This window comes from Galleria mellonella, unplaced genomic scaffold (genome assembly GCF_026898425.1).
Source record: "Galleria mellonella isolate WM207_F2 unplaced genomic scaffold, CSIRO_AGI_GalMel_v1 utg1053, whole genome shotgun sequence".
NCBI lineage: Eukaryota > Metazoa > Arthropoda > Insecta > Lepidoptera > Pyralidae > Galleria > Galleria mellonella.
Window position 1 is genome coordinate 1,547,663 of NW_026441968.1, and position 26,337 is coordinate 1,573,999.

Below are 26,337 nucleotides of genomic sequence, written 5' to 3' on the forward strand. Positions count from 1 at the left end.
CATTCGATTTGACGTCGATGACTTTGTCATTTTCGATATCTGACATATTTAAGTCGTCACTGACTGAATGTTGAAATTGTCAATCACTATCAGTCAGAACTACTCACGTATTTAAGATATTAGGGTTCCAGACAATTTATCATATTGAAGACTAGGCAGCATGGTCACCAACCTTAGCCTGTTCCACAACGGAACAAACGTACTAAAAAAAATTAAGAACTTAAGGTATATCATGTCTAAACTCCAAAGGTTTTGTTTTTGGCGGATGCACTTTGTGCCGTGCCATAAGAAAGGAAAAAAAAAACTCCAAAGGCCTCCCGAAATCTTTGAGGCCTACATACACGGAACTACTAAGAAAGTGTGCGAGTAAAAATATTTACAGGATTTCGACTAAGAAATATAATACTCTTCTGGGCGAACCGCTACCGATGACGGTTCCATACAAACACAAACAGAGCACCATTTCTGTATATAGACAGACACATTGAAGTAAAAAGTTATAGAAATATGCTATGTTTACATAGATAATATATATTCATCTTCTTCGATTTCTAAAATTATAAGACGGAACGATCTCGTGCCTATAGAAATAATTCCCTATAGAAAGATGAATCGTTGCATACGATCGTCATTTCAATACCAAGAATGAAAGACCTTTTTTAAGAGATTGATGATAAAATAACAACCTTACTCATGTTGTTAATACACAATGACGGGGTCCCATGATATCATCGTTCACTGCTACCCCGTCAACGTCTTAATGGCCACCATATTATAAGCGGGGAAGGGTATTTTAGTAACACAGTAAGCTAACAATCTTGATTATATATAGATAGAACGTCGAGACTCAAAAACGGGTCAAATTTTGTCAGCTAATTCTCAAATTAGCTGACTCGTTTTTTTATCAGTATTCTATATACATACGCATAAAATGTATCTTGACGTATTATTTAATAAATAAAATGAGTGTTTACGCATTAAAAAGATGCAGAATTTGTAAGACAAAATAAATATAGAAGTCTAAAGGAATCACTCATAACTAAACGCAAATCATGCAAAATTGTATAAAAATGTTGACTCGAAGCATTTCTATGCAGACACTATCTATATAATCTAATCTAGCAATATATCCTCTCAGGTCGACCTCCACGCAGTTTACTCTGGTTAAACCAACGTGGTTAACTATAGTTGAATTCGTCACAACAGGCTAATTGACCTATAACCATGGTACCCAACCAGCGTATACCAATTTGCATGGCTGTGTTTCGGTTTGAAGGGTGGAATATGGAGTAAATTTACTGGGTACACAGGAATAACACCTGAGTCCTCAGGAATGACAACGCATGGGGGGTATCATGGGCGAAACAGTATACTCTGTTATGTCCATGGTTCTGCTCACGTCTATAGGCGACGGTTACCACTTTCCATCAGGTGGGCCGTCAGCTTGTTTGCCATTCTAAGTTGTATAAAAAAAACCAATAGCGCGGGCAGGGTCTTTTTTAATGAATGATAATGAAACGGTATCCGCACATGTGCAAACGTTATAAGATGGCGGGGTGCCATTGCAAGATAATAAGTGAGAATGAAAAGGCTAGTTACTACCAGTTAGCCCATCGTGATGAATACGCTTGAATTCAGTACAATGGTTTTCAAGGGGGGACTACGTGGACAACAACCTGACAAAGTATATTCCAGCAATGGGAGTGGTAGTTCTTATTACTTGCATACTTATTTCTTGCATACTTTTCGTGAACAGTATTTATATATTTTTATGTATTTGTGTAGGCGTTTATATCCATGTATGTATATATGTATGTATGTGTGTATGTATGTATATGTATTTGTATATGTGTGTGTAGGTGTATGTATATAAATATAATAATGAGTAGGGATAATATTTATATTATTACATGTAGCACATCTTCCATATTTAGAACTAACAAAATTTCTCATCGTGCCGCCCACCAAATTGTTTATAATATATATATCATATCAGCAATATACCCTTAAAACGTAGGTATACCGATGTCTATAGGCGACGGTTACCACTATCCATCAGGTGGGCCGTCAGCTTGTTTGCCATTCTAAGTTGTATAAACGCAAATAGTTTTACTATTTCATTTAGGTTCCTTTAAAAAAAACTGTTTCATATCTCTCGTAAAGTAGTATATATCTAAATAGGTACAATGAATGTTATTCAACAAAAACAACTCATACCTACACTAATATTATAAAGAGAAAAGATTTGTATTTTTGTCTGTATATTTGTAATGAATAAACTCAAAAACTTCTTTACCGATTTCAAAAATTCTTTCACCATTAGAAAGCTACATTCACCCTGAGTAACATAGGCTATTTTTATTGCTAGAAAAGATTAGGGGTCCTTACTAAAACTTTAGTAACGTAACTCAAGATGTAAAAAAAATGCTATAAAATATCTTTCGTCGCGTGCGCTGCGGAAACTATTGGTGATAGAACAAAAGTATGTTCTACAAAATTGAAGAAAATATCAATAGCTACAAAAAACTTCGCGATACTATATGTCCAACTATTATCGTTATGTCACAATAACCACTTTTTAAATTTTGAAACTTGAAAGAAATACCGACCAAAATTACACCATGTTATTCATACTTCTGTTTAAATCCTTATTCAAATAAATCATATTGTTTTCAGAATTGTTTCAATTTATGTAAATTACTTTTTGAATTGTTCAAATCGGCTATTTCATTCAATAGATATTACCAATTTAATAATTCATAGAAATAGAAAAAATAACGCTGTCGCGTTGTACATGTTATTCATACCAATTTTAACGATGCAGAAAAGGAGCAGGTGGGGGCGGGCACATCTATGAAATAGGTAGCTAGGTAGATACAGATAAAAATGTAAAATGTCCACCCGTGCGAAGCCGGGACGGGCTGCTAGTCTTAAAATATACATAAATTACAATTACCAGATACGTTTAATGAAGCGTTAAAATTCGCCGCAAATAATGTACATATGGCAGCAGGGATCGTCGCGTAACTTGTGAAGAATGAAGAAACCTAAAATCGACATACAAATGTCGTGAAAACCCATTATTTTTTACCAGAGGGAGACTTTGTGCAAAAGTCGTTTGCTTGGGTACCTCTGTCCCATTCGTGTTTCAACCGTAAAGCAGTTGTGTTTGCATGGCTGTGTTTCGGTTTGAAGGGTGCGATATGGCGTGAATTTACTGGGTACAGAGGAATAACATCTGAGTCCTCAGGAATGGCAACGCATGGTGGGGTATCATGGGCGAAACAGTATACTCTATTATGTCCATGGTATTGCTCATGTCTATAGGCGACGGTTACCACTTTCCATCAGGTGGGCCGTCAGCTTGTTTGCTATTCTAAGTTGTATAAAAAAATCCTATTATATTTGTAATTATCACAAACTAGCGATGAATGCCGGCTTGACACGATTCTTTTTAAATAAAATACAATCCATATAACTACCTTAGGTTTTTTTAATTGATGATAAGGAAATGGTAACACCGCCTGCGCTAACAGTATATGCCGGCGGAGCATTTGTGAGGGATAATATGTGAGATTGGTATGGACCACGTGGAGGTCGATCTGCCAGGTTATATTGCTAGTAATGGGACTGGTAATCCACAGTTAGTATAAAATTTCCAAACACTTAGCAGGAGGCCTTGGTGATATTTCAAGAGAGACGCTGCTGCCCATCCTTCGACCATAGTTGCCCCTTATCACACCCACAGGAAAGGGGCGGTCCATTCTACGCCAAGACTATATGGCAAAATTAATATAACACCATTTAAAACTAAAATTATACAATCAACTCTCCTTATTTAAAAAAAAAAGATAGTACAGAACTCTATTTCCGATCCGTTTTTGAATTGTCCTCATATGTATATATATATAAAATATAATATTTATACAAATGTTTTACAATAAACATAAAATGGGTACTGAGTTGTAGTCTAATTTGAATACATTACTCGATTACATTGTTCACTCTCATAGCGAACAAGTTTCAGCCATTCAGTTAATAAAATGGCATACTTGAAACTGGTGCTTGTAGTGTGAGTTATCATTTATTTTTAAATATATATATAATATTATTATTTCTCAACACATGTATGTAGATGTGAATGTGTATATACATATAAAAACACATACCTACACATTAAAAATCGTGTCACAACAAATGTTTAATCGAATTGAGAAGTGCGTAGTTTAATGTGCTCATTAAAAAGTTTAAGAATTTGGAATTCACGAGCCTTAGTATTTGTGTATTACTATATAGTTATATGTGTGTGCGTGCTTGCGTGAATGTTTGCGAGTGTGCGTGTATGTGTAACAGCGTACGTGTTTGTATTCGTGTGCGTATATAGTACACACAACTTTTTTTTTTCTGCAAAAATAACTAAGTTTAGTCACCTTGATTTAAATTAAAATCCCTCAATAATATAATATTTGAAAATAATTTTATGTTAAACATTTTTTTTTATAATTTATTTATTTATTTATTTAAACTTCAATACACAATTATATAATATTAGTGTTTGTACATATGGCGGACTTAACACCTAATAGCGTTTTCCACCAGTTCACAACCATGAGACATGCTGAAAATTAAGTACGCGGTTTATTTACTACTAAAATATGTATAAATATTGTTACTACATATTACAACATACATCCATAAATATATATACAACCATAATTCTAATAATAATAAATTAAAACAGCAGTTAAAAGAATTTAAATAAAAAAAAATACATACGACTGAAGAAAAAAGTACAATTAAAAAACAAAAGAAAGGAATAAAAAAAAATTATTTAAAAAAAAGTATTACAAGTTTTTTTAAGAAGTGAGCCCGTAATTTATATTTAAAAATAGGTTTTTAGATAAACCCGAGAGCTGGTAGCTACTTTGCCCAAAAGTTAAGTTTGGCAATCCAAAGGTAATGCTGCCAGTATCTTGTGTACGCTGCCTCGCTGTGGTGCGTTGGGAGATTACTTATAATTAGTATTAGTATCTAAGGAATTGTATATTAACTTTAATTTATTGATGTAATAAATTTTTTTAAATAGATTTAATGTCAAGAGGCAATGGATTCCAATGTTTAATTTATACATACCTACTACGTTTAATAGATCGTTATTTCTCACCAGTTCCATAACAGAGTTGGTGCGGGCGGATCCTAGTCTCAAATTTCCACCGGGGTTCAAATTTGGAACAGCTACCTCGGCTTACCAGATCGAAGGTGCTTGGAATGTCAGCGGTACGTAATTTCTACCCCATTAGAGATTATATCTCTACAGGATTTGTAATATAGATAGATAGATAGATACTCTTTATTGTTACCTCCAAAAGATTATAATAGTAAACTTATTATAAATATAAATAATTACAAGAAATAATCACAATGAGAAAACAATGGGCGATGGGCGATATATACAATGATTTACAAATTAATAACTTGCTGAAATTCTTTGTACAATAATGTTATAATAAATAACTCTAAATATAATAATAGCTTTATTTAGTGTTTTTATTTAAAATTTATTATAAAATGTATAATTTTTATACAGTCATGAAATTACATAACATACAGCCATGCATACTTAATACACAACATGCATAATTAATATAACATACAGCCTGATTAAAATTAATAAATACATAGTCAAATTAATTATGAACTTATTTGCTTATATTATATTATATATATATATATATATATATATATATATATATATATATATATATATAAACTAATATTTTTATGGAAAAAAAAATAGAAATATTATGATCGGTATTAAAAAAAAATTAATAATTAATATAATAATAATAAAAAATATAATAATATTTTTTAATACTTGCTAATTTAATTCACTGTTTATCATATTTACTGATATCACAGTACAACTCCAGTTATATTATACGTATATTTCCAAACAAGAATGTAACATTTAAAGTATATGTAATCTATTATTACATCCGTTAAAAAAAAAATTAATTACCTACTATTGGAAACCTCAAATGAAACAGCATAATTCAGTTTTTTTTTATACAACTTGGAATGGCAAACAAGCTGACGGCCTACCTGATGGAAAGTGGTAACCGTCGCCTATAGACACGAGCAGTACCATAGACATAACAGAGTATACTGTTTCGCCCATGATACCCCCCATGCGTTGCCATTCCTGAGGACTCAGGTGTTATTCCTCTGTACCCAGTAAATTCACGCCATATCCCACCGTTCAAACCGAAACACAGCTATGCAAACACAACTGCTTCACGGTAATGTACACAATTATGTAGTACTGTAGTATTTTTCATATTGTAGTAAGAGGGAAAACATAAAACTGTAAATTATTCTTAGTAACTACTTATTTATATTAGTGTGAGCATTGCGTCTGAGCATCTTCCGTTAGATTAGCAAAATATTATATTATTTGCCTTGCCACGATTGGCTGGACTAATAGTCGCGATCGACCGATTGGCCACCCATGGCGATTTCTAACAAAACAAACCACTTATCTCTCCAATAAATCTAGTTAAGCGTTTTACCAGAGGAAGACTTTACACAAAAGTCGATAGCTTGGGTACCTCTGTCCCAATCGTGTTTCTACCGTGAAGCAGTTGTGTTTTGCATGGCTGTGTTTCGGTTTGAAGGGTGGGATATGACGTGAATTTATTGGGTACAGAGGAATAACATCTGAGTCTTCAGGAATGGCAACGCATGGGGGGTATCATGGGCGAAACAGTATACTCTGTTATGTCCGTGGTACTGCTCATGTCTATAGGCGATGGTTACTAATTGCTATCAGGTGGACCGTCAGCTTGTTTGCCATTCTAAGTTGTATAAAAAAAAAATACATTGACCAATTTTTTTTTATTTTTAAACATAGAAGAATTGTAAACTTATTTAAGCAAAATATACCTGTAAGAAGCATCGAAGCATTTGGCGTTCCATTGTTTCTGCCTACCCTAATGGGAGACAGGCGTGACAGATATGTATGTATGTATGTATACCTGTAAGATATTAATTAGGTAATCGTTCCACAAGTTATTTTTGACATTTTAAAGTGTAAGGTGTTATTTCTGAATAGATATCTATTTATATTGTTCTAGTAAGGACGTCACACTTTTCTATACATGTATAACATATATAATATACCTACACATATATGTATGTATGTATGTGTAAGTATATACTTATTTCTATACATGCGTGTATATAAACGATTAAATATGATGTCATTAATTATATTTAAACTTATTTTTGTCTAATTCTTTTGTTTGAACATTGTCACAATATTGTACACCGCTCTACCCTCTGACATTGATACTTCTTTCTACTTTGAGAGTCGCTGGAAGAGAACTCTTTAAAAGTTAATCTCGCCTTTGTACCTCTTTTCATTACCTCTGTCATATTTTTATGTATAATTTGTGTATATAATAAAGTATTAAATAAATAAATAAAATTATTGAAAACTAAACGTACAAAGTCGTTCTTATTTTGACTTACAATACTTCATATGCTGATTTATTTATTATATTTATTTATTTTTTATTAATGACATTACAAAAAAATGTCTGGTACAAAAGGCGTATTAATGCTACATAACATTCTCTCTCAATCAACCTTTGGCAAAATAGAAATGTTATTCTATCTATCTATTCTATTTAAGAGCCGCGCTCTTGTCGGTGGAGCTCTTGCCACTCATTACGATTTTAAGCGAGTCTCTTCACCTCTTGATACGACACGACACCGACTCCTTCCTTGATCTGCCTGATGTAACTATGTCTCGGTCTCCCTCTCCCCCTCCTTCCTTCTATCTTACCTTCTATTATAATGTTCATAAGTTCGTCGTGTCATATCAAGTGTCCCGACATTTTTCCCTTGTATGCAACGTATTGTATGTACGTATTCAAATTGACTTACAAATCATAACACATACAAGGGAGAACTGCACATTATGATTTACGCGGGCATAGCCGAAGTATATAGCTAGTAAATAAACGAAAGGTCAATGACATTTATAAAAATCATCATCATCGTATCAACTGTCCACTGCTAAACATAAGCCTCCCTCATAAGAGAGGTTTTGTATTTGCCACATTTAGCAGGCAGGTTGGCAATCGCAGTTAGGCTTTAATGATGTTTTAAAAGGGACGCTGCTGCCCGTCTCTTGGCCATTATATTTTCTTAGTTGCCTCTTACAAGAGAAAGGAAAAGTTGGTCTATTCTATGCCTGGGCGACACGGCGAGATATTTATAGTAGTGGTCGCTCAAATTCGACCAAAAAATATATATTATGTTGTATATTATATATGTGTGTAATAAATTAAATTTATTATGGTTATGTTTGACATTCAGTAAGACTATAGACAAATAATGTTAAAGACATACAATATTAATCTATTCTCAATTTGACCACAGACTTTAACAATAAACAAAAGAGTACATATGCGTGTGTGTATCAAATACATGTTAGTGTGTGTAATGTTTTTTTTTATTTGATTTAATGTATTTTTATGAATAATTTTTTAAAAATAATATTAGCATTCTGCACTCCTCTATATAAACTATAAGTGTGCCGAATTTCATACTCCTCTGTCCGCGCAATTTTCGTAAAAAGAGGTACAAAGTTTTTGTTTCACGTATTAATACATAGATAATAAAGAACAATTGTTGTGTTGCTATAGACAAAGGAGAGAGTGTATGGGACAGGTTCACACATGCACGATCCGATGTGATACACAACGGACACACGGGTGATGTAGCATGCGACTCTTATCATCAGTGGAAGAAAGATGTACAGATAGCCGCCGAGTTAGGACTTCATCACTATAGGTAAGTACGTCCCTGGAAAGGAAAAGAGTTGTTATGACCAAGGTTCAACCGCTCCATTGTCAGCAATATACCCTAACAAGTCAATCTCCACGCAGTTCCCCCTAGAAACCGTTGTGGGTAATTCTTGTCGAATTCTTCACGATGGGCCAACTGACCTGCCTTCATCCTCATCTATTATTTATCACTGGTACCCTGCTAGTGTATACCGATAGCGCGGGTGGGGTTACCATTCCATTTTCTTTAAAAATATATTGCTCCATTGCCAACAAAATAGCCTATAATGTCGATACCCATGCGGTTTTTATTGTTATTGTATAGTAGTTTTCAAATTTTTCCATTTCAAACAAACGAACATACAAGAAATAAATTCTTTCCTCTTTATAATATTAGTATAGACTAATTTTTTTGCGGTATAATGCAAAAGTGAAGTGAAAGCTAAACACTACAGCATTTTTCTGTTGGCAATTCAGCAGACCCACTCGTTACTCCGCGACTAGTGGGTATTCACGACGATTTAAAGATAATGAATTATCACATACATTATGGTATTTTTCAGATTCTCCATATCTTGGACCCGACTTTTGCCCTCTGGAATTTCCAACTATGTTAGCGAAGATGGGAACAAATATTACAGTGACTTAATTGATGGACTCTTGGAGAAAGGAATAGAACCTATGGTCACTATATTCCATTGGGATTTGCCACAGCGCTTACAGGATCTTGGTAAATACATCAATGCATTTACAGACAAAATTTCATATTTTAAAGAACAGACATACACCCACTCATACACGCTCGGCGGACAGGAGGAACGTATTGTTAGTAATGGATACTAACAGCCCCATTGCTAGCAATATACCCTAACAAGTCGACCTTCACGCGGTTGATCGAGCACCCAGAACCGCTGTGCGTCAAGAGGCACCAAGATCTAAGACAGGCATCGTAGGATACGCAATAGCCTTTTATTTTTTCATTGTCACAGCTATGTCACACAAAAATTTGTCCAAGATGAAGGGTGATGACATTGTTTCAAACGAAATCAAATCAAAATTAATTTGTTCTCGTCATCAGGGAATAGATTTAAAAACTTTGCTACGTCCAAGTTAAGAACTAAAACTGGTCTTGAACATTTCAGGTGGTTGGACCAATCCTCTAATATCGGACTGGTTCGCTGATTATGCCAGAATCGTATACTCCTTGTACGCTGACAGAGTAAAATTTTGGATAACCATCAACGAGCCACTAATCTTCTGTGACTTCGCGTATAATTCTGGTAAAATGGCACCGGGAACTATTGATCCATATGTTGCAACTTATTTGTGCTCAAAACATGTTTTGTTGGCTCATGCGAAAGCTTGGAGAATTTACGATGAAGAATTCAAGCTGAGATTTCATGGTAAGGACTTTACTTTTCCAACAAAAACTAAACAAGCATAAAGATTATCTTTAGCCAACGTGTGTTGCCAACTTGGTGTTTTTGCTGCAAAGCATAAGGCAGTAAAATACTGGGCACGGAGGTATATCACATTGATTTTCAAGAATGGCAAAGAGGTACCATGGTAAAGAGAAGATGGTTGTTAATGGAAATATAACTAAGAGCGAAACTTGTTTTACATACAAAAAGATTACTTGAACGACAAATGTGCATTGTTTTAATAGATCATGCAATCTTTTTAAATGAGCGTATTATTTTAGACGTAGTAAATTTAAATAAATATGCATAATGTTAAGAGAGATTTATAATTACTGTTAAGTCCGAAACCAAAACTAGAATAATAGAAGGCGAAGATTTGAAAGAGCTTGTAAACAAGTCTGTTTAAATAAGTATGTTTTGAATTTGTTACATTGAATTCTCTGAATCTGTAACGCCAATGTACCGTTTATGTCTTTTGATGGCAATTATGACTTTCCATTAGGTAGGTCGACAACTTATTTACCAATTCAAGTTGTATAAACTTTATACATAAATATTATAAAGTATAAAGTTTCTTCGAGATAAATTTTATATATTTAATTTATTTATTTATACTTTTACATTCAATCGTCAGTCAACAGTCAATTTTATCTATGTACTCCGAATAAAAATTATGCCTGATTTATTTATTTTTGCCTAAATTAAGTTTAGATATTAAAGTATACTTATATATATTATATATATTATATTGAGGAACTAGAACAAATAATTTTATTACAAATTAACTGTTGCCCACGGTTGTGCACGCGACACCACGCGTTTCCTATTAAAGTTAGAATTTTCAAAAATCCTTTCTTATCAAATTCTTACATTAAATTTGTAAAATAAACCTATGTAGCAAGTGTCAGCTTACTTAATAGGTTTGGCTGTGCATTGAACATCAGACAAGACAGACGATTTTATAAGTATGTCATTAACATATTAAACTACATAACATTGTTATTGTAAGAAACTCGTCATTCTTATCAATTTTATGGAACCAGTTTATGGAAATCGTTACAGGAAAGGTGTCGATTGCAAACCAGCTAATATGGTATGAAGAGATATCGCCTGCTGATAAAGAGACGGTGGAATTTCTTAACCAATTGTCGGTACGGTACTCCTTTATTCCAATACTAATGAAATTTGGGAAAAAAGGATGCTTAATAATAGGATTCAATCGCTCTATTAGGACGATCTTCATGCAGTTCCTTATGGAAACGATAGTTAATTCTTGGCAAATACGTTACAATGATGATGATGATGGCCGTATGGTCCCGGCATAGAATAGGTTACCCCTTCCTTTCCAGTGGGTGTCGTAAGAGGCGACTAAGGGGGAAAAGGGGTGGGCAGCAGTGTCTTTTTTTTATACCACTGAGGTGGCAAACAAGCATACGGCCCACCTAATGGTAAGTAGTTACCATAGCCTATGAATACCTGCAATACCAGAGGTATTACGCGTGCGTTGCCGACCCTGAAGAAACCTCTTTACCCTCCTTTTGAAGAACCCCATGCTGTAGTCTCTTGGGAAATCCTCGGCAGGGAGCTCATTCCACAACCTGAATGTTCGTGGGAGCAAACATCTCTGAAACCGCGCAGTGCTCGACCATTGAGGCTGTAGGACATAAGGATGAACTCCCTGTCGATGGCGAGCCCTACGATGTTAGAAAGTGTCTCTCTTAAAACATCTCTAACGCCTAACTGCGGTTGACAATCTGCCTGCCAAGCATAGGAACTACTGGCAAAACCTTCCAAGGGGAGGCTTATGTTTCTCCTTTTGTATATATGTATTTGCATCTATTCGCTTAAACTCTCATTAGCTTCAAAACCTCTGTTAAATCCTACTACCTTTCCCTTTAGTATTATTTTTCTGTGTTCTCTTTTCGTTTTCCTTCATCATACTCTCCTGTTGTATCATCATCATTGTTTCAGCCATTAACCGTCCACTGCTGGACATAAGCCTCCCCATAGACTACCATAAAGAACGGTCCTGGGCCACTTGCATCCACTGACTTTATGCACTGCATTTGAGGTCGTCACTCCATCTTGTAGGGGTCATCCTACACTGCATTTACTTGTACGCGTTCGCCACTCAGAAACCATTCTTCCCCATCGCTTGTCGGTTCTTCGAGCTATGTGACCAGCCCATTACAACTTCAGCTTGCTTATCCTTCGGGCTATGTCAGTTATTTTGGTTCTTTTGCGGATATCCTCGTTTCGGATTCTATCACGCAAAGAAACGCCGAGCATAGCCCTCTCAATGGCTCGCTGAATAATTTGATAGCTAGTATGTTCTTAACAAGAGACATTTAATTACAGACTGGTATTTATTCACATCCCATCTATTCCGAAAAAGGGGGCTGGCCTCCTGGCATCGAGGAGATAATTGCGGAAAAAAGCAAAAAAGAAGGTTACCCTCGGTCTAGACTTCCTGCTTTTTCTAATGAAGAAATAAACTTGATTCGAGGTAAAATATATACTAAATATAAATATATTTATATGTTACTGTAAAAAGGCCGTATGTTGATAATTTTTAGGTTTAACTATCAAAACCTTAGGATTTGCCCACAAATTTTAGTAAAAGTCAGAAATGTGATCCTTTTTTAATAAATTTACCAACACATTTTAGTAAATTCTAAAATTTACTAATAAATCAGATTTACCAATGTACAAGCTTTACAGTAACATATATTCCTCTCCCTGGGTGTCGTAAGAGACGATTAAGAGAGCTTATGGTACAGTGACGGGTAGCAGCGTCCCTCTTAAAACGCCACCAAAAGCTAAACTGCGGCTGTCAACCCGCCTGCCAAGCGTGATAACTACTGGCAAAATCCCCCTTATAGGGATGGCTGTGTTCAACCACCCGCCTTATAGGGGTGGCTGTGTTTAGCAACAGATAGTTGTATCTCCCTCCCACTCGTGTTTCTGTCGTGAAGCAGCTGTGGATTGCTGTGTTTCGGTTTAAAGGGTGAATTTACAAAGTTTACCAGGGAAACTTTGTACAAAAGTCGATTGCTTGGGTACCTCTGTCCCATTCGTGTTTCTACCGTGAAGAAGTTATATTTGCATGGCTGTGTTTCGGTTTGAAGGGTGGGATATGGGGTGAATTTACTGGGTACAGAGGAATTACACCTGAGTCCTTAGAAATGGCAACGCATGAGGGGTATCATGGGCAAAACAGTATACTCTGTTATGTCCATGGTACTGCTCATGTCTATAGGCGACGGTTACCACTTTCCATCAAGTGGGCCGGCAGCTTGTTTGCCATTCTAAGTTGTACAAAAAAAAATGGGCATCAATAATTTACAGAGCTATTCAAAGCTATTAAGTTAAATGAATAACTATGGCTTTCAGGTACTTACGACTTTTACGCGCTGAATTACTACACGTCTCGTGTAGTGCGACCTTTAAAGGATGGGGAAATAGCTGGACCTTGGCCCATATTTGGTTCACTTGAATTTGGTATTGCTACAGACACCCTACCAGAATGGGGGAAAAGTCAAATCGATGTGTTTGTAGTAAGTACCGAATCTATTCTCCATTTGGATAGTCCGTGAAAGATAGTTAATTTGTCTCCGCAGGTTATTTTTTTTTTATGGGTGAAAATGGTATGGTAACCCCACCTGCGCTAACGGGATGCGCTGGCGGAGCACCAGTGAAGGGTTATAGATGAGAATGAAAACAAGCCAGTTAGCCCATCATGATGAATTCATCAGGAATTAACCATGATTGTTTCCAGGGAGAACGGCGAGGAGGTCGACCTGGTTGGGTATATTGCTAGATTCTCAGTCTCCATTACTAACAATCCCTTTCCCCCCTCCGCAGGTTATTAGGTGGATAATATTACTTTGGAAAATTTTATAAAATGAAACCACGTATTAATTCTGTTCCTTCCTTACGGAGCCATTTTTTAATAACTTTTTATTGTAATATGTTAATAGCTTTTTTTTATATATACAGTAATAATGTACAAGAATTAAATCTATGTTTCGGATCGAAACACCATTCAGTTATTTTTTTATATTTATTACCTCATAACTCCGTCAATTGTAAACCGATTTAGAAAATTAATTTTTATTCTGGAAAATTGATCTTACAGATTGATCCCATAAAAAAAATTATCATAAACAGTTCAATAGTTAAGTTTTATATCAACATAACTAGTTGTAACAAAATTGTGTGTAAAAACACAAAAGTGGGTTTCTTTTTTTGTGGAAAACAATTACTGTACAAAGTCATACTTTGTTAAAATATTTACTTATTTAAAACTTTAATGCACAGTAAAATTCTACGTACATTTGGCGGATTTAACACCGAACGGTGTTCTCTACCAGTCAACCATTGGGCAAACAGAGAAATAATAATTATTAATAATCTTTTTCTCCCACACACGTACGTCTTATTGAAAAAAAAATTCTTACAGACTTTCCCCGCGGGTCTTCGACACATGATGTCATGGCTGAAAAATAACTATGGCGACATACAAATATTCATCACAGAAAACGGATACCCCAACAGAGAGGAGAAAGAATTGCACGATATTGACCGAATTCAGTTCATACATGACCATTTGGAACAGGTTTATTTAATTATTTTTTTACTAGTTTTTTTTTTTTTTTTTCATTGACCACATTACAATATTATGCCTGTATTACTTTAGTAATTGTAAAAAGAAAATTTACACACCTATGTAACGCTAAATATTGCAGAACAATTATATTAAGTTGGCCAGAATTACAAAAAAAAATGGTACCAAAGACGGACTTAATGCTATGTAGTATTTTAGTGCCCGCTCGCGGTAACGGTATACGCTGGCAGGACACCAGATGATAGGTGAGAATGAAAAGGCAGGTCAGTTAGCCCATCGTGATTAATACGCTTGGAATTCAGCACGACGGTTTCGAGGGGAGACCGCGCGGAGTTCGACCTGACGGGGTGTATTGCTAGCAACGGGAGTATTAGTCCGCATTACTAAAAATCCCCCCCTTTCTTCAACAACAAACTTGGTTAACTTTAGCTCCCTGCCGAGGATTTCCCAAGAGACTACAGCATGGGCCTCTTCAAAGGGGGGTAAAGAGGTTTCTTCAGGGTCGGCAACTCACGCGTAATACCCCTGGAATTGCAGGCGTTTATAGGCTACGTTAACCGCTTACCATCAGGTGGACTGTATGCTTGATTGCCACCTCAGTGGTATAAAAAAAATCCATTAAACAGACTATAGATTCAAATATTTTCAATCTTCCATACATCATTACTTTAAACAGAGGCATAACTATGTAAATTGATTCCCTGTTCTTACATCTTTATTGATAAAACAATTCATATCAGGTGCTTCTGTCAATACATGAAGATAATATTGATGTTATTGGATACACCGTTTGGAGCCTTATGGACAATTTGGAATGGTTCGAGGGATACAGGTGAGTTTAAACTAACCTTTCAACTGTGTCATGCAAAATGGTGGAAAATCCATATCTGTGGTGTCCTGTGAGCGGACTTTGCACAGACTAGGTATTTTTAGCGTATAGGTTTAAAAAACTTGATCTTCTTGAAATCTAATTGGAATTATACAAAATTCAGTTTAGATTTATATTCCAACTAGATTTCTTTATGTAATTTCTTACACTACACTCAACTTTGAATTGCATGGCAACTGTTCTGTGAGAAATAAAATGGGGTCACCTAGCTTACCTTTTATTTTTAATTATTAAAAAACTAAGACCTTGCTGGATGTAAAATTATATGTTTTTTGTACAATATTATAATAACTTGATAAAATAAAAATAAAATGGCCTATGTTCCAATACATTTTTTATACAGCACTTGTTTATAAACATGGCCCAAAAAGTCCCTCTTCAATTGACATTTAAGTGGATCTCCTATTTCATTATTTTACGTACATTCTTGGCGTCAGGGACAAGAGGTGGTTTGTTTACAATAATTTAAGCTTATCGCCAAGCTAGTTTAGACAAAACAGTATATATGACATTATTTTCTATATGTCCGCTCAGCGGACGCGATTGATTGGAAAAGAAGCTTTTTTAATTATACAGCACTATCATACCTACTTGTACAGCAATTAGTCTATTACCTTAAGGTTGTCTTGAAAAGATTGCTCTCAGCAATAAGACCGCCTTACTGTACTTATACAATTGAATCGTTGTGTTTGTAAATTGTCTTGCTTATTTGCTATATTGTATAATGCAAATAAAGTATACTCATTCGTTCATTCATTCAAATGTTTGTTGCAGTGTGAAATTTGGTCTGTACAAAGTCGACTTTGAAGATCCGCAGAGGTCACGCAGTCCCCGAAAGTCCGCGGAGTACTACAGGAAAGTGATCGTTAACCATGCACTTGTTCCCGTCAAATACCTATATGACGAATTATAAGATATATTCAAAATTAATGCATTAAACCTTATTATAATTTGATTCAATTATTTTTTCATTTTTTTTGTCGTTGTTTTTAATTAGCTATTATTTTTTTTTGTCTCCACGAATTCATAATTTATATCAGACATTTAAAAGTTGACTATAAGTCCGCCACTGTACTAATTATTTTCTTAAAAACTCTGTATCCTATAATTTAAGACGATAAAGTGTTACAAACAAACAAACTGTTGACGTCTAATAATAGTACAAATCAATAATTTAAGATTTGTTAAACAAAAAAAAACTTCGTCTTCAAATGTAAAATAACCAGTTATTTTGGTTTAAAAACTAAACCACCGAACCGATTTTGATAACTTTTTTATGAAACCAATCTGAAAACATATTTATTTATTTATACTTTTGCATACATTAAAATATGTGTACAGGGCGGACTTAATGCCTGATGGCATTCTCTACCAGTCAACCGTTACGAGCAACAGAGAGAGTAAATGGCGGTGCATAGATTTATAAAAAAATTGTAAATTAAATAAATATTTAATATATATGTTTGTATATTTTTATTACCTCATAACTCGATCATTTATAAACCGATTTGGACAATTCTTTTTTTTTTTTATCTGAAAGGATATACTTTCACTTCGGTCCTATAGAAACTTCATGAAATCAATTCAATCGTTTGGTTTTTACGTAAATCAAAATAACCGACTTCAGTCGCGGCAAAACCAAATAATTTTGCTGCATTTGAAGTTAATGTCATTTTTCGTTTTTTTTTTAAGAATAAAACCTTTATATTTATAATATTTTATTATATTGTTTTATCATATTTTTAATGCAACTTAAATTGGCAAACAAGCTGACGGCCTACCTGATGGAAAGTGGTAACCGTCGCCTATAGACATGAGCAGTACCATGGACATAACAGAGTACTTACTACTGTTTCATCCATGATACCTCCAATGCGTTGCTATTTCTGAGAACTTAGGTGTTATGCCTCCGTATCCTGTAATTTCACTGCCATATCCCACCCTTCAAACCGAAACAAAGCTTAACAAACATAACTGTTTAAGGGTAAAAACAAATGGGACAGAGGTACCCAAGCAAACTACAGTACAGTCTTCATCTGGTTTTGTGTATTGGTTCGGGGTTTTTTCTACACACACATAGAATATATATTACTGTAAAGCTTGTACATTGGCTAATCTTTAATTTAACTAATAAATTTTAGGATTTACTAACATGAGTTGGTAAATGTAAGTGTAAAAAATCTCCCTCTGGTACAAAAAGCATATCGTCACCTCTATGGCAAATTTACGAATCTGCAGTTTTTTCAAATTTGACGTTTTTTTAAAAATCTACTTTTGGCGTCATGCTACTTATTGTGGCTTATTTTCAAATTTCTATCTCTAACGGTTAAAGAAATCGAATAGCTCGAATCTCCATATTTTTGTGATATACCCAAAGTAAACTTAGCATATTTTTATAGTATTTTTTATAATAAACACTTTAATTTGGAAATTTCAATAATTATTTCATCAATTTTACAATCGTAATTCAGTTATTTTACATGAATGATTGCTATAACATTGTTAATTAAACTGAAGTTCTCTCCAAAACACGTGATTTATACCTTGGTATATTTACAAATGTGGCACTTTCTTTAGTTTGCCAGATATTAAAATAAAGAATTTTCTTTGACAACTTACGAAATTGCCACTTTCGTAGATTTGCTGTTGTATAACTCAATACCTAGGAACTCTCATGTATGAAGGTGAAAAGTAACGAATGTGCATTTATTTCTAATACTTGTATTATATATAATAATTAATTAAGCGCATTCAATAAAAAATAGGATTTTAAAACTAAAATGTTAGCATGATCTTTTACAGTAGTCTTCTATCAAAAGTTATTTGCATTCTAATGTTACAAAACGTTCCCCTGTAAAATGAATCTTTTTCAGTTTCGTAAGTTTACCATAAAGGTGACGACATATAAAATTGTCATCTATATAAATTTATTTATCATATATAATTATATTTAAATACAAATTGTTTCTAATACTATCATGCTACATATAGCACAATTATTTCTACATACAAAATCAGTCTTCAATGTCTTCCGTCATCGACATGATTGAATACATCAGTTGCATTCATGGAGCGTCCTTTTATAATATTGGCATAGTAATACGCCGATTTCCTGGGATACCGGGGTCTCTTTGGGTCGCTGAAGTCCACTTCATAGAGGCCAAATCTCGGTCTGTAACAGTAAGTAATCTATACTTATAATAAATCTGTAGAGAGGTCAATTCTGTACATGAAATCTATTTCCAAAAATAACTATCAAGGGGTGATTATTAATCGATACTAATGCCAAAAATGTAATCAGTAAAATTTTTGTCTCTCTCTGTATGTTCGTTATAGAAACAAAAACTACTCGACGAATTTTAACGAAACTTGGTACAATTATTCTTCATACTCCTGGGCAGGTTATAGTATACTTTTCATCACGCTACGATCAATAGGAGCAGAACAGTGAAGGGAAATGTTGGGAAAATGGGAGAAGTTACTCTATTTTTAAGTTTTCGTCGCGTGTGCAGCCTTAATGGCCACTTTTTAAAATGTAAAAATGTCCACCTGTGCGAAGCCGGGACGGGTCCCCGCATAGAATAGGCCACCCTTTCCTTTCCCGTGGGTGTTTTAAGAGGTGAATAAGGGAGAGTGAAGGATGAGTAGCAGTGTCCTTCTTAAAACATCTCCAAAGCCTAACTACCGTTGCCAATTCGCCTGCCAAGCGTGGTAATTACTGGAGAAATCCCCCTTATGAAGGAGGCCTATGTTTAGCAGTGGATAAAGGCTGATATTCATAAATGACATGAATAGGTAGTAAGTACATTTAAAAGTAGATTAAACAAGGACAGAAGTCCTACTGAACAGAAGTTTTATACTGGTTCCTCTCTGGCTACATAGATTGTTTACCTGTATCCGTCTGACCATTCGAAATTGTCCATTAGTGACCACACTCCGTAGCCCGTAACTTTAACTCCATCTTCTTTCATAGACAAAAGCACCTGTGTAACATTTATGGTTGAGTAATATACAGCAATATATATATATATATATATATATATATATATATATATATATTGTAGTTACAATATCTATATATTGATATAATAATATATATATAAATAGTATAGTATATATATATAAATACAATAGCGGGGACTTTGTACAGAAGTCGATTGCTCGGGTACCTCTGTCGCATTCGTGTTTCAACCGTGAAGCAGTTGTATTTGCATGGCTGTGTTTCGGTTTGAAGGGTGGGATATGGCGTGAATTTAATGGGTACAGAGGAATAACACCTGAGTCCTCAGGAATGGCAACGCATAGGGGGTATCATGGGCGAAACATTATACTCTGTTATGTCCACGGTACTGCTCATGTGTATAGGCGACGGTTACCACTTTCCATCAGGTGGGCCGTCAGCTTGTTTGCCATTCTAAGTTGTATAAAAAAAAAACAAAATTAGGCATCAGGTCGAAATGAACATAGATATCCGACTGATATGGACGACGTCGAAATGGATGATGACCCTTTTTTCCGCCGTCATTATCCTAAGTGGAATAACCAATATATAGCTATTGGAGTGGTACAGATATTACCCATGTCTAGAAAGAAAGAAAGAAAGAAATAATTTAATCAAAAGAAACATGCGGCCCACACAGTAGCGCACAAAACAAAAACAAAAGAAATCAAAAACAAAAGAAACAAAAGAAAATAATAATTATATACAAATAGATAGCAATTAAATTATAATGTACGCGTGCGCGCGTGTGTGTCGCAATGTTCTGTGATGTAGGTCCGTGCTCAGCATATTGATAGATAGATAGATAGATAGATAGATAGATAGATAGATAGATAGATAGATAGATAGATAGATACTCTTTATTGTTTCCTCCAAAAGATTACAATAGTAAACTTATTATAAATATAAATAATTACAAGAAATAATCACAATGAGAAAACAATGGGCGACCTTATCGCTAAGAGCGATCTCTTCCAGGCAACCTTTGGATGGAGAGGAGTAATTATAAACAGTATTGCTGCAGCGCTTGAAGCGCTACAGCGCTGTTTTTCAGCAAGAACCATAGAACATTTTTTAATTACACAATCGGGAGTTAACACGATGTAAAAGCCACATGTAAAAGTCCTATCCTGGCTACGATGTGGTACAGTCCACATCGCAACGTCGGTAATAAAGAAGCAGGTATGTAGATACTATTTACCTGTAAAAGCATTTGCATCGCGTTAAGTCCCGATTATGTATTTCCAATATACGTAAACAATGGGAAAGTTTAAAATTAACTACCGACTTCTATCGGGGCAAAAAATAAAGATTTAAAAACTAAGCTACTGGACCTATTTTGATGAAATTTTAATGGAACTAATCAATGACGGAGTTATGAGGTAACAAACAAAGCATATAACCAAATTCTTCTTCTTTTTTTTATAAGTTATTTGGAAGATTTTTTTTTTTTTTTTTTACAACACAGGGGGCAAACGAGCATGCGGCTCACCTGATGGTAAGTGACTACCGCCGCCCATGATCACCCACAACACCAGCGGCATTGCAGGTGTGCTGCCGGCCTTTTAAAAAGGAATATACTCTTTTCTTGAAGGTTATGTTGTCGTATCGGTTCGGAAATACTGCTGCTGGAAGTTGATTCCAAAAAATGGTTGTGCGTGGAAGAAAGTGCCTTGAAAAACGCACGGTGGAAGACCGCCACTCGTCCAGATGATTGGGATGAAACTTTAGTTTGTGGCGGGTTGTACGGTGGTGAAAATCAGCAGCAGGTATCAATCCGAACAATTCCTCAGAACACTCCCCATGATAAATTCGGTAGAAGATGCACAGAGATGCAACATCTCTGCGCAGTTTCAATGGGTCAAGTCGGACAGTAAGGCGTTGACTATCGATAATTCGAGCCGCCCGACTTTGAATGCGGTCTAACGGAAGGAGTTGGTACTGTGGCGCTCCTGCCCACAGGTGAGAACAGTATTCCATATGCGGCCTGACTTGGGCTTTATATAATTTCAGGCGGTGTTCTGGCATGAAATATCGTCTCACCCTATTGAGCACTCCTAACTTTTTGGAAGCTATCTTAGCCTTCTCCTCCAGATGACCGCAAAACTGGACGTCGCAAGATATATCAACGCCCAGAATTCCTAGACTTGACTTTTTATCGAGGGAAGTGCCCTGAAAGTGAGGAGATACGACAAACGGCGTCTTTTTTGCGGTAAACGCGCAGACTTGTGTCTTTTTGGGGTTAAATTGGACAAGATTTTGTTCACCCCAGATCGAAACTTGATGGAGTGAAGTTTCGATTTCAGACACAAGTCTATTCCGGCACTCATCGGTATGTGCCCGCGAGATCTTTGCATGACCGGTATATAATGTATCTCCTGTACTGTCGTCCGCATAGCAATGAATATTACTTATCTGTAACATATCATTGATATGCAGAAGAAACAGAGTCGGAGATAGTACACAGCCTTGCGGGACACCAGCATTCAAAGGTTTTAAATCAGAGCATGCACCGTCGACTACGACCTTAATGCTACGTTCCTTGAGAAAACTGGCGACCCAAATGCACAGTCTCGCAGGCAACCCAAATGAAGGTAGCTTTGAAAGCAGCGCTCTATGCCACACCCGATCAAAGGCCTTCGCAATATCCAGACTAACTGCTAATTTAATTATCTTACGATTTACGACTCCTGTCTCGTGATTAAGATCGATTAAAATTTTATCTCCATCTTTATACATACGTAGGACTCTCAGAAAGTTTTGCGACACTAAAAAAATGTTCTATATGTAAATATATTTTTGTTACATCTTTTCAAAGTACTCTCCACCAGCCTCTATACAAAGTTTCATTCAAAAGGCGACCACTTCTTTCTTCATCCCCTAAAATTAGTCGACCGCGCTTAAATTCATTATACTAACGATACACGGTTGCCTTAGAAGGGTTTTCATCCATGAATGCCATTTGAAGTCTATCGTACGATTCGTCTGGTTACAGTAAAAAATCATAGCGTGAAAATGTTCTCGACGCAAATCCATTTTTCAATGAGACACGCTAATTTTAATTAGCTCGCAAAAAATGTGGAGGGAAGTTTTGAATTTAGAACGTACCTATTTTTATTTATAAGTAAACATATTTTTAAAAAAATTATAACTGGCCAGTCTCATATACATAAAAACTTTTTCTCGCTGTACTTTCTGAGTGACCTGGATAACTAAAATTAGATAACTAACGGCACGCCCTGAATTCGCATGTTTTTTTTTAAAATAAAATACAGCCTATGTGACTCGCTGATAGTATAGCTTTCTAAAGATGAATACACTAACCTACTAGTAGAAATAATGTTAGTAAGTTAAATGTTAAAATATTAAATTACTATAATCTAACTTGTTCCATATACTGCTTCATATAATCAATTTGATCATCATCATCGACTCCATCACCCCGCACAGAGTATCCGTTCTCGGTGATGAGAATTTTGATGTTGCCATAATGCTTCTTGAGCCATAGCATCTGTTGCCTTATTCCTTCTGGATACATCTGCAATAGAATAGAAATTAACTTTAAACAGGTGGATATAAAGTTTAGATCAAAATAAAACATACACCAGATTTCGGGTTAAATCTGCCAGAACACAACAGTAAAACCCGCATACAATTTGGTAGAGGAGTTCTTGCGGGATGCTAGAACAAATGATAAAGACATGAAAAGTGGTAACCGTCGCCTATAGACATGAGCAGTACCATGGACATAACAGAGTATACTGTTTCGCCCATGATACCCCCCATGTATTGCTCATGTGGTATTTTTCTGTACACTGTAAATTCACTGCTATATCCCACCCTTCAAACCGAAACACAGCCATGCAAACACAATTGTTTTACACTAGATACACGAATGGGGCAGAGGTGCCCAAGCAAACGAATTTTGTACAAAGTGTCCCTCTGGTAACTTTTACTAGCTACTTCGTAAGCATAAGTTTCAGAATTAGATTAAATGCAGTAATTTTTGCATGATTCCAGAACACACGTACAGACAAATAAGACAGACAAAATTTCTAAAAAATATTGTTTTAACTTCTATAGCTCTTATTAAAATCCCTGTTATAAATTTAACTTAAATATCTTTCATCTACAAACATCATATAGTTAACTGTCCACTGCTGGACATAAGCCTTCCCCATAAGGGGAGTTTTGCCAGTAGTTGCCACGCTTGACAGGCGGGTTGGCAACCGGAGTGAGGCTTATAATGATTTTTTAAGAGCAACGCTGCTACCTATCTCTCTACCATTAAGTTACCTTAGTCGTCTCTTACGACACCCACGGGAAAGGAATGGGTGGCTTACTCCATACCGGGAGTACACGGCAGTTATCTATTCACATCGTCTAGTATTTTTTCTATAATACAGATGATGTTGTAAACAACACAGGAGGCAAACGAGCATGCGGCTCACCTGATGATGAGTGACTGCCGCCACCCATAATTACCCACAATAGCAACGGCATTACAGGTGTGCTACCGGCCTTTTAAAAAGGAATATGCTCGTTTCTCGAAGGTTAGGATGTCGTATCGGTTCGGAAATATTGTTTCTAGAAGTTGAGAAGTGGTTGTGCGTGAAAGAAAGTGCCTTAAAAAACGCACGGTTACAAGACCGCTACTCGTCCAGATGGTTGGGATGAAACTTTAATTTATGGCGAGTTGTTGTGTGGTGAAAATCAGCAGCAGGTATCAATCCAAACAATTCCTCAGAGCACTTGCCATGATAAATTCAGTAGAAGATGCACAAAGATGCAACATCTCTACGGAGTTTCAGTGGGTCGAGTCGGACAGTAAGGCACAGATCATCAATAATTCGAGCCGCCCGACTTTGAATGCGGTCTAACGGAAGGAGCTGGTACTATGGCGTTCCTGTCCATAGGTGAGAAAAGTATTCTATGTGACCTGACTTGAGCTTTATACAATTTCAGGCGGTGTTCAGACGTGAAATACCGTCTCACTCTGTTGAGCACTCCTAACTTTTTGAAAGCTATCTTAGCTTTTATCTCCAGATGACCGCAAAACTAGATGTCGTCAGATATATCAACGCCAAAGACCCCTAGACTCGACTTATTATCAAGAGAAGTGCCTTGAAAGTGAGGAGATAAGATAATATAGGAGACAAACAGGGTCTTTTTGGCGGTGAACGCGCAGACTTGTTTTTTCTTAAGGTAGAATTGGACAAAATTTTGTTCGCCCCAGATCGGAACTTGATCAAGTATTTTATTATAATAGAAAGATTTGTAGATTGTAATTTTACTTCGTCAGTAAATAATTACTATTTACTGACGAATTTATGAATTTCATAACATAAATAACATCTCACCGCCAAAGCTTTAGCAACACCCATTTTCCACTCCTTGGGGACTTCTAGGACAGCGTTCATATCCGGCCACCCGTCGAAGAACCACGCGCCAACACCTTCACCAGGCTTGGCAGGCCTTACGATGCGACTCGTGTATTGATTCATGGCGTAGAAGTCGTATGTACCTTTAAGCAAATATATATTAATATTATATATTACAAGCAGTCACCGGTCGTCCATTTTTGAATTACGTTTCCCTAATGTTAGAGAGCTCCAGTTATTATCCAATGCTGGATGCACTGCATTAATTAACAAAACAAGAAAGATATAAATTAAAAAATTAAAAAAAAATGCTACAGAAAGATACAGAAAGCTTCTCTTAGATAATGCCCGCATTGTACGCCGGTTTCTCTTCCTGGGGCCCTGAACCCCGGCCGACTGTGCTTCTGCCGGGGGTTAGTTTGCCATCTCCTCTCCTTAAGCTTGTAATAAAGTATCTTGATCACCTAAAAGATATATTATGCACCCAGTTCGAGCTCCACACTGTTTGTCGAAGTCGTTTAAAAAGGTTAGCCGGTTAAAAAGGTTAGTGCAGCCTTCAAAAACCGTTTACCATCAGACAGGCCAGGCTTGCCTGCCACTATAGTAGTATAAAAAAGAAAGACGTATTCTAAAAACGTAATACCTTTTACTAGTTCTATTTCTTCTTTTGTGAACGGAGGCAGCCTGGACCGTGTGTAACCTTGGTTTCTGCTGATTTCCGCCATTAACTGCTCGATAACTGGGGGCCATCCTCCCTCCTCAGAATAAATAGGATGCGAATAACGCCCAGTCTGTTTACAATGAATAAATAATTTAAAATAAAAAAAAAAATTCGAAGTTAATCTATACGTTTTTTAGTAAGTAAATTACAGTTTTATTAACCTGTTAATATAGATTAAAAAAAAATAAGTCATTAAAAAATATTAAGTTTTTTTATGCAACTTATAATGGCAAACAAGCTGACGGCCCACTTGATGGAAAGTGGTAACCGTCGCCTATAGACATGAACAGTACCGTGGACATAACAGAGTATAGGTACTGTTTCGCCCACGATACCCCCCATGCGTTGCCATTCCTGAGGACTCAGGTGTTATTCCTCGTTAAGTAAGTTAATAAGTTTTTTAATTATATATAATTATAAACATTATAAGTGCCCTAAGAGGCGAC

At 35.7% G+C, this 26,337-nt stretch overlaps 2 protein-coding genes across 2 annotated transcripts in view; one reads left to right on the top strand and one right to left on the bottom strand.

Moving 5' to 3' along the window:
• The first annotated feature begins 3,964 nt into the window (after positions 1 to 3,964).
• Positions 3,965 to 17,249, top strand: LOC113520971 (myrosinase 1). The gene is made up of 11 exons (XM_026906401.3): positions 3,965 to 4,072; positions 5,168 to 5,277; positions 8,712 to 8,859; positions 9,416 to 9,582; positions 9,995 to 10,255; positions 11,336 to 11,424; positions 12,632 to 12,779; positions 13,667 to 13,830; positions 14,736 to 14,891; positions 15,641 to 15,732; positions 16,564 to 17,249. Exons 1-11 carry the CDS (start codon positions 4,044 to 4,046, stop codon positions 16,700 to 16,702), a joined length of 1,503 nt encoding a protein of 500 aa, XP_026762202.2. The 5' UTR covers positions 3,965 to 4,043; the 3' UTR covers positions 16,703 to 17,249.
• A 1,445-nt stretch (positions 17,250 to 18,694) lies between these two features.
• The window catches only part of LOC113520972 (lactase/phlorizin hydrolase-like), a 29,996-nt gene continuing 22,353 nt past the window's right edge, over positions 18,695 to 26,337 (bottom strand). Inside the window, exons 18-22 of the mRNA XM_052903241.1 lie at positions 25,814 to 25,961; positions 25,150 to 25,313; positions 23,175 to 23,327; positions 19,681 to 19,772; positions 18,695 to 18,961 (exon numbers count right to left, since the gene is read on the bottom strand). Coding sequence (XP_052759201.1) covers positions 18,811 to 18,961; positions 19,681 to 19,772; positions 23,175 to 23,327; positions 25,150 to 25,313; positions 25,814 to 25,961 — 708 coding nt within the window. The 3' untranslated portion in view covers positions 18,695 to 18,810. The remainder of the gene's footprint in view (positions 18,962 to 19,680; positions 19,773 to 23,174; positions 23,328 to 25,149; positions 25,314 to 25,813; positions 25,962 to 26,337) is intronic.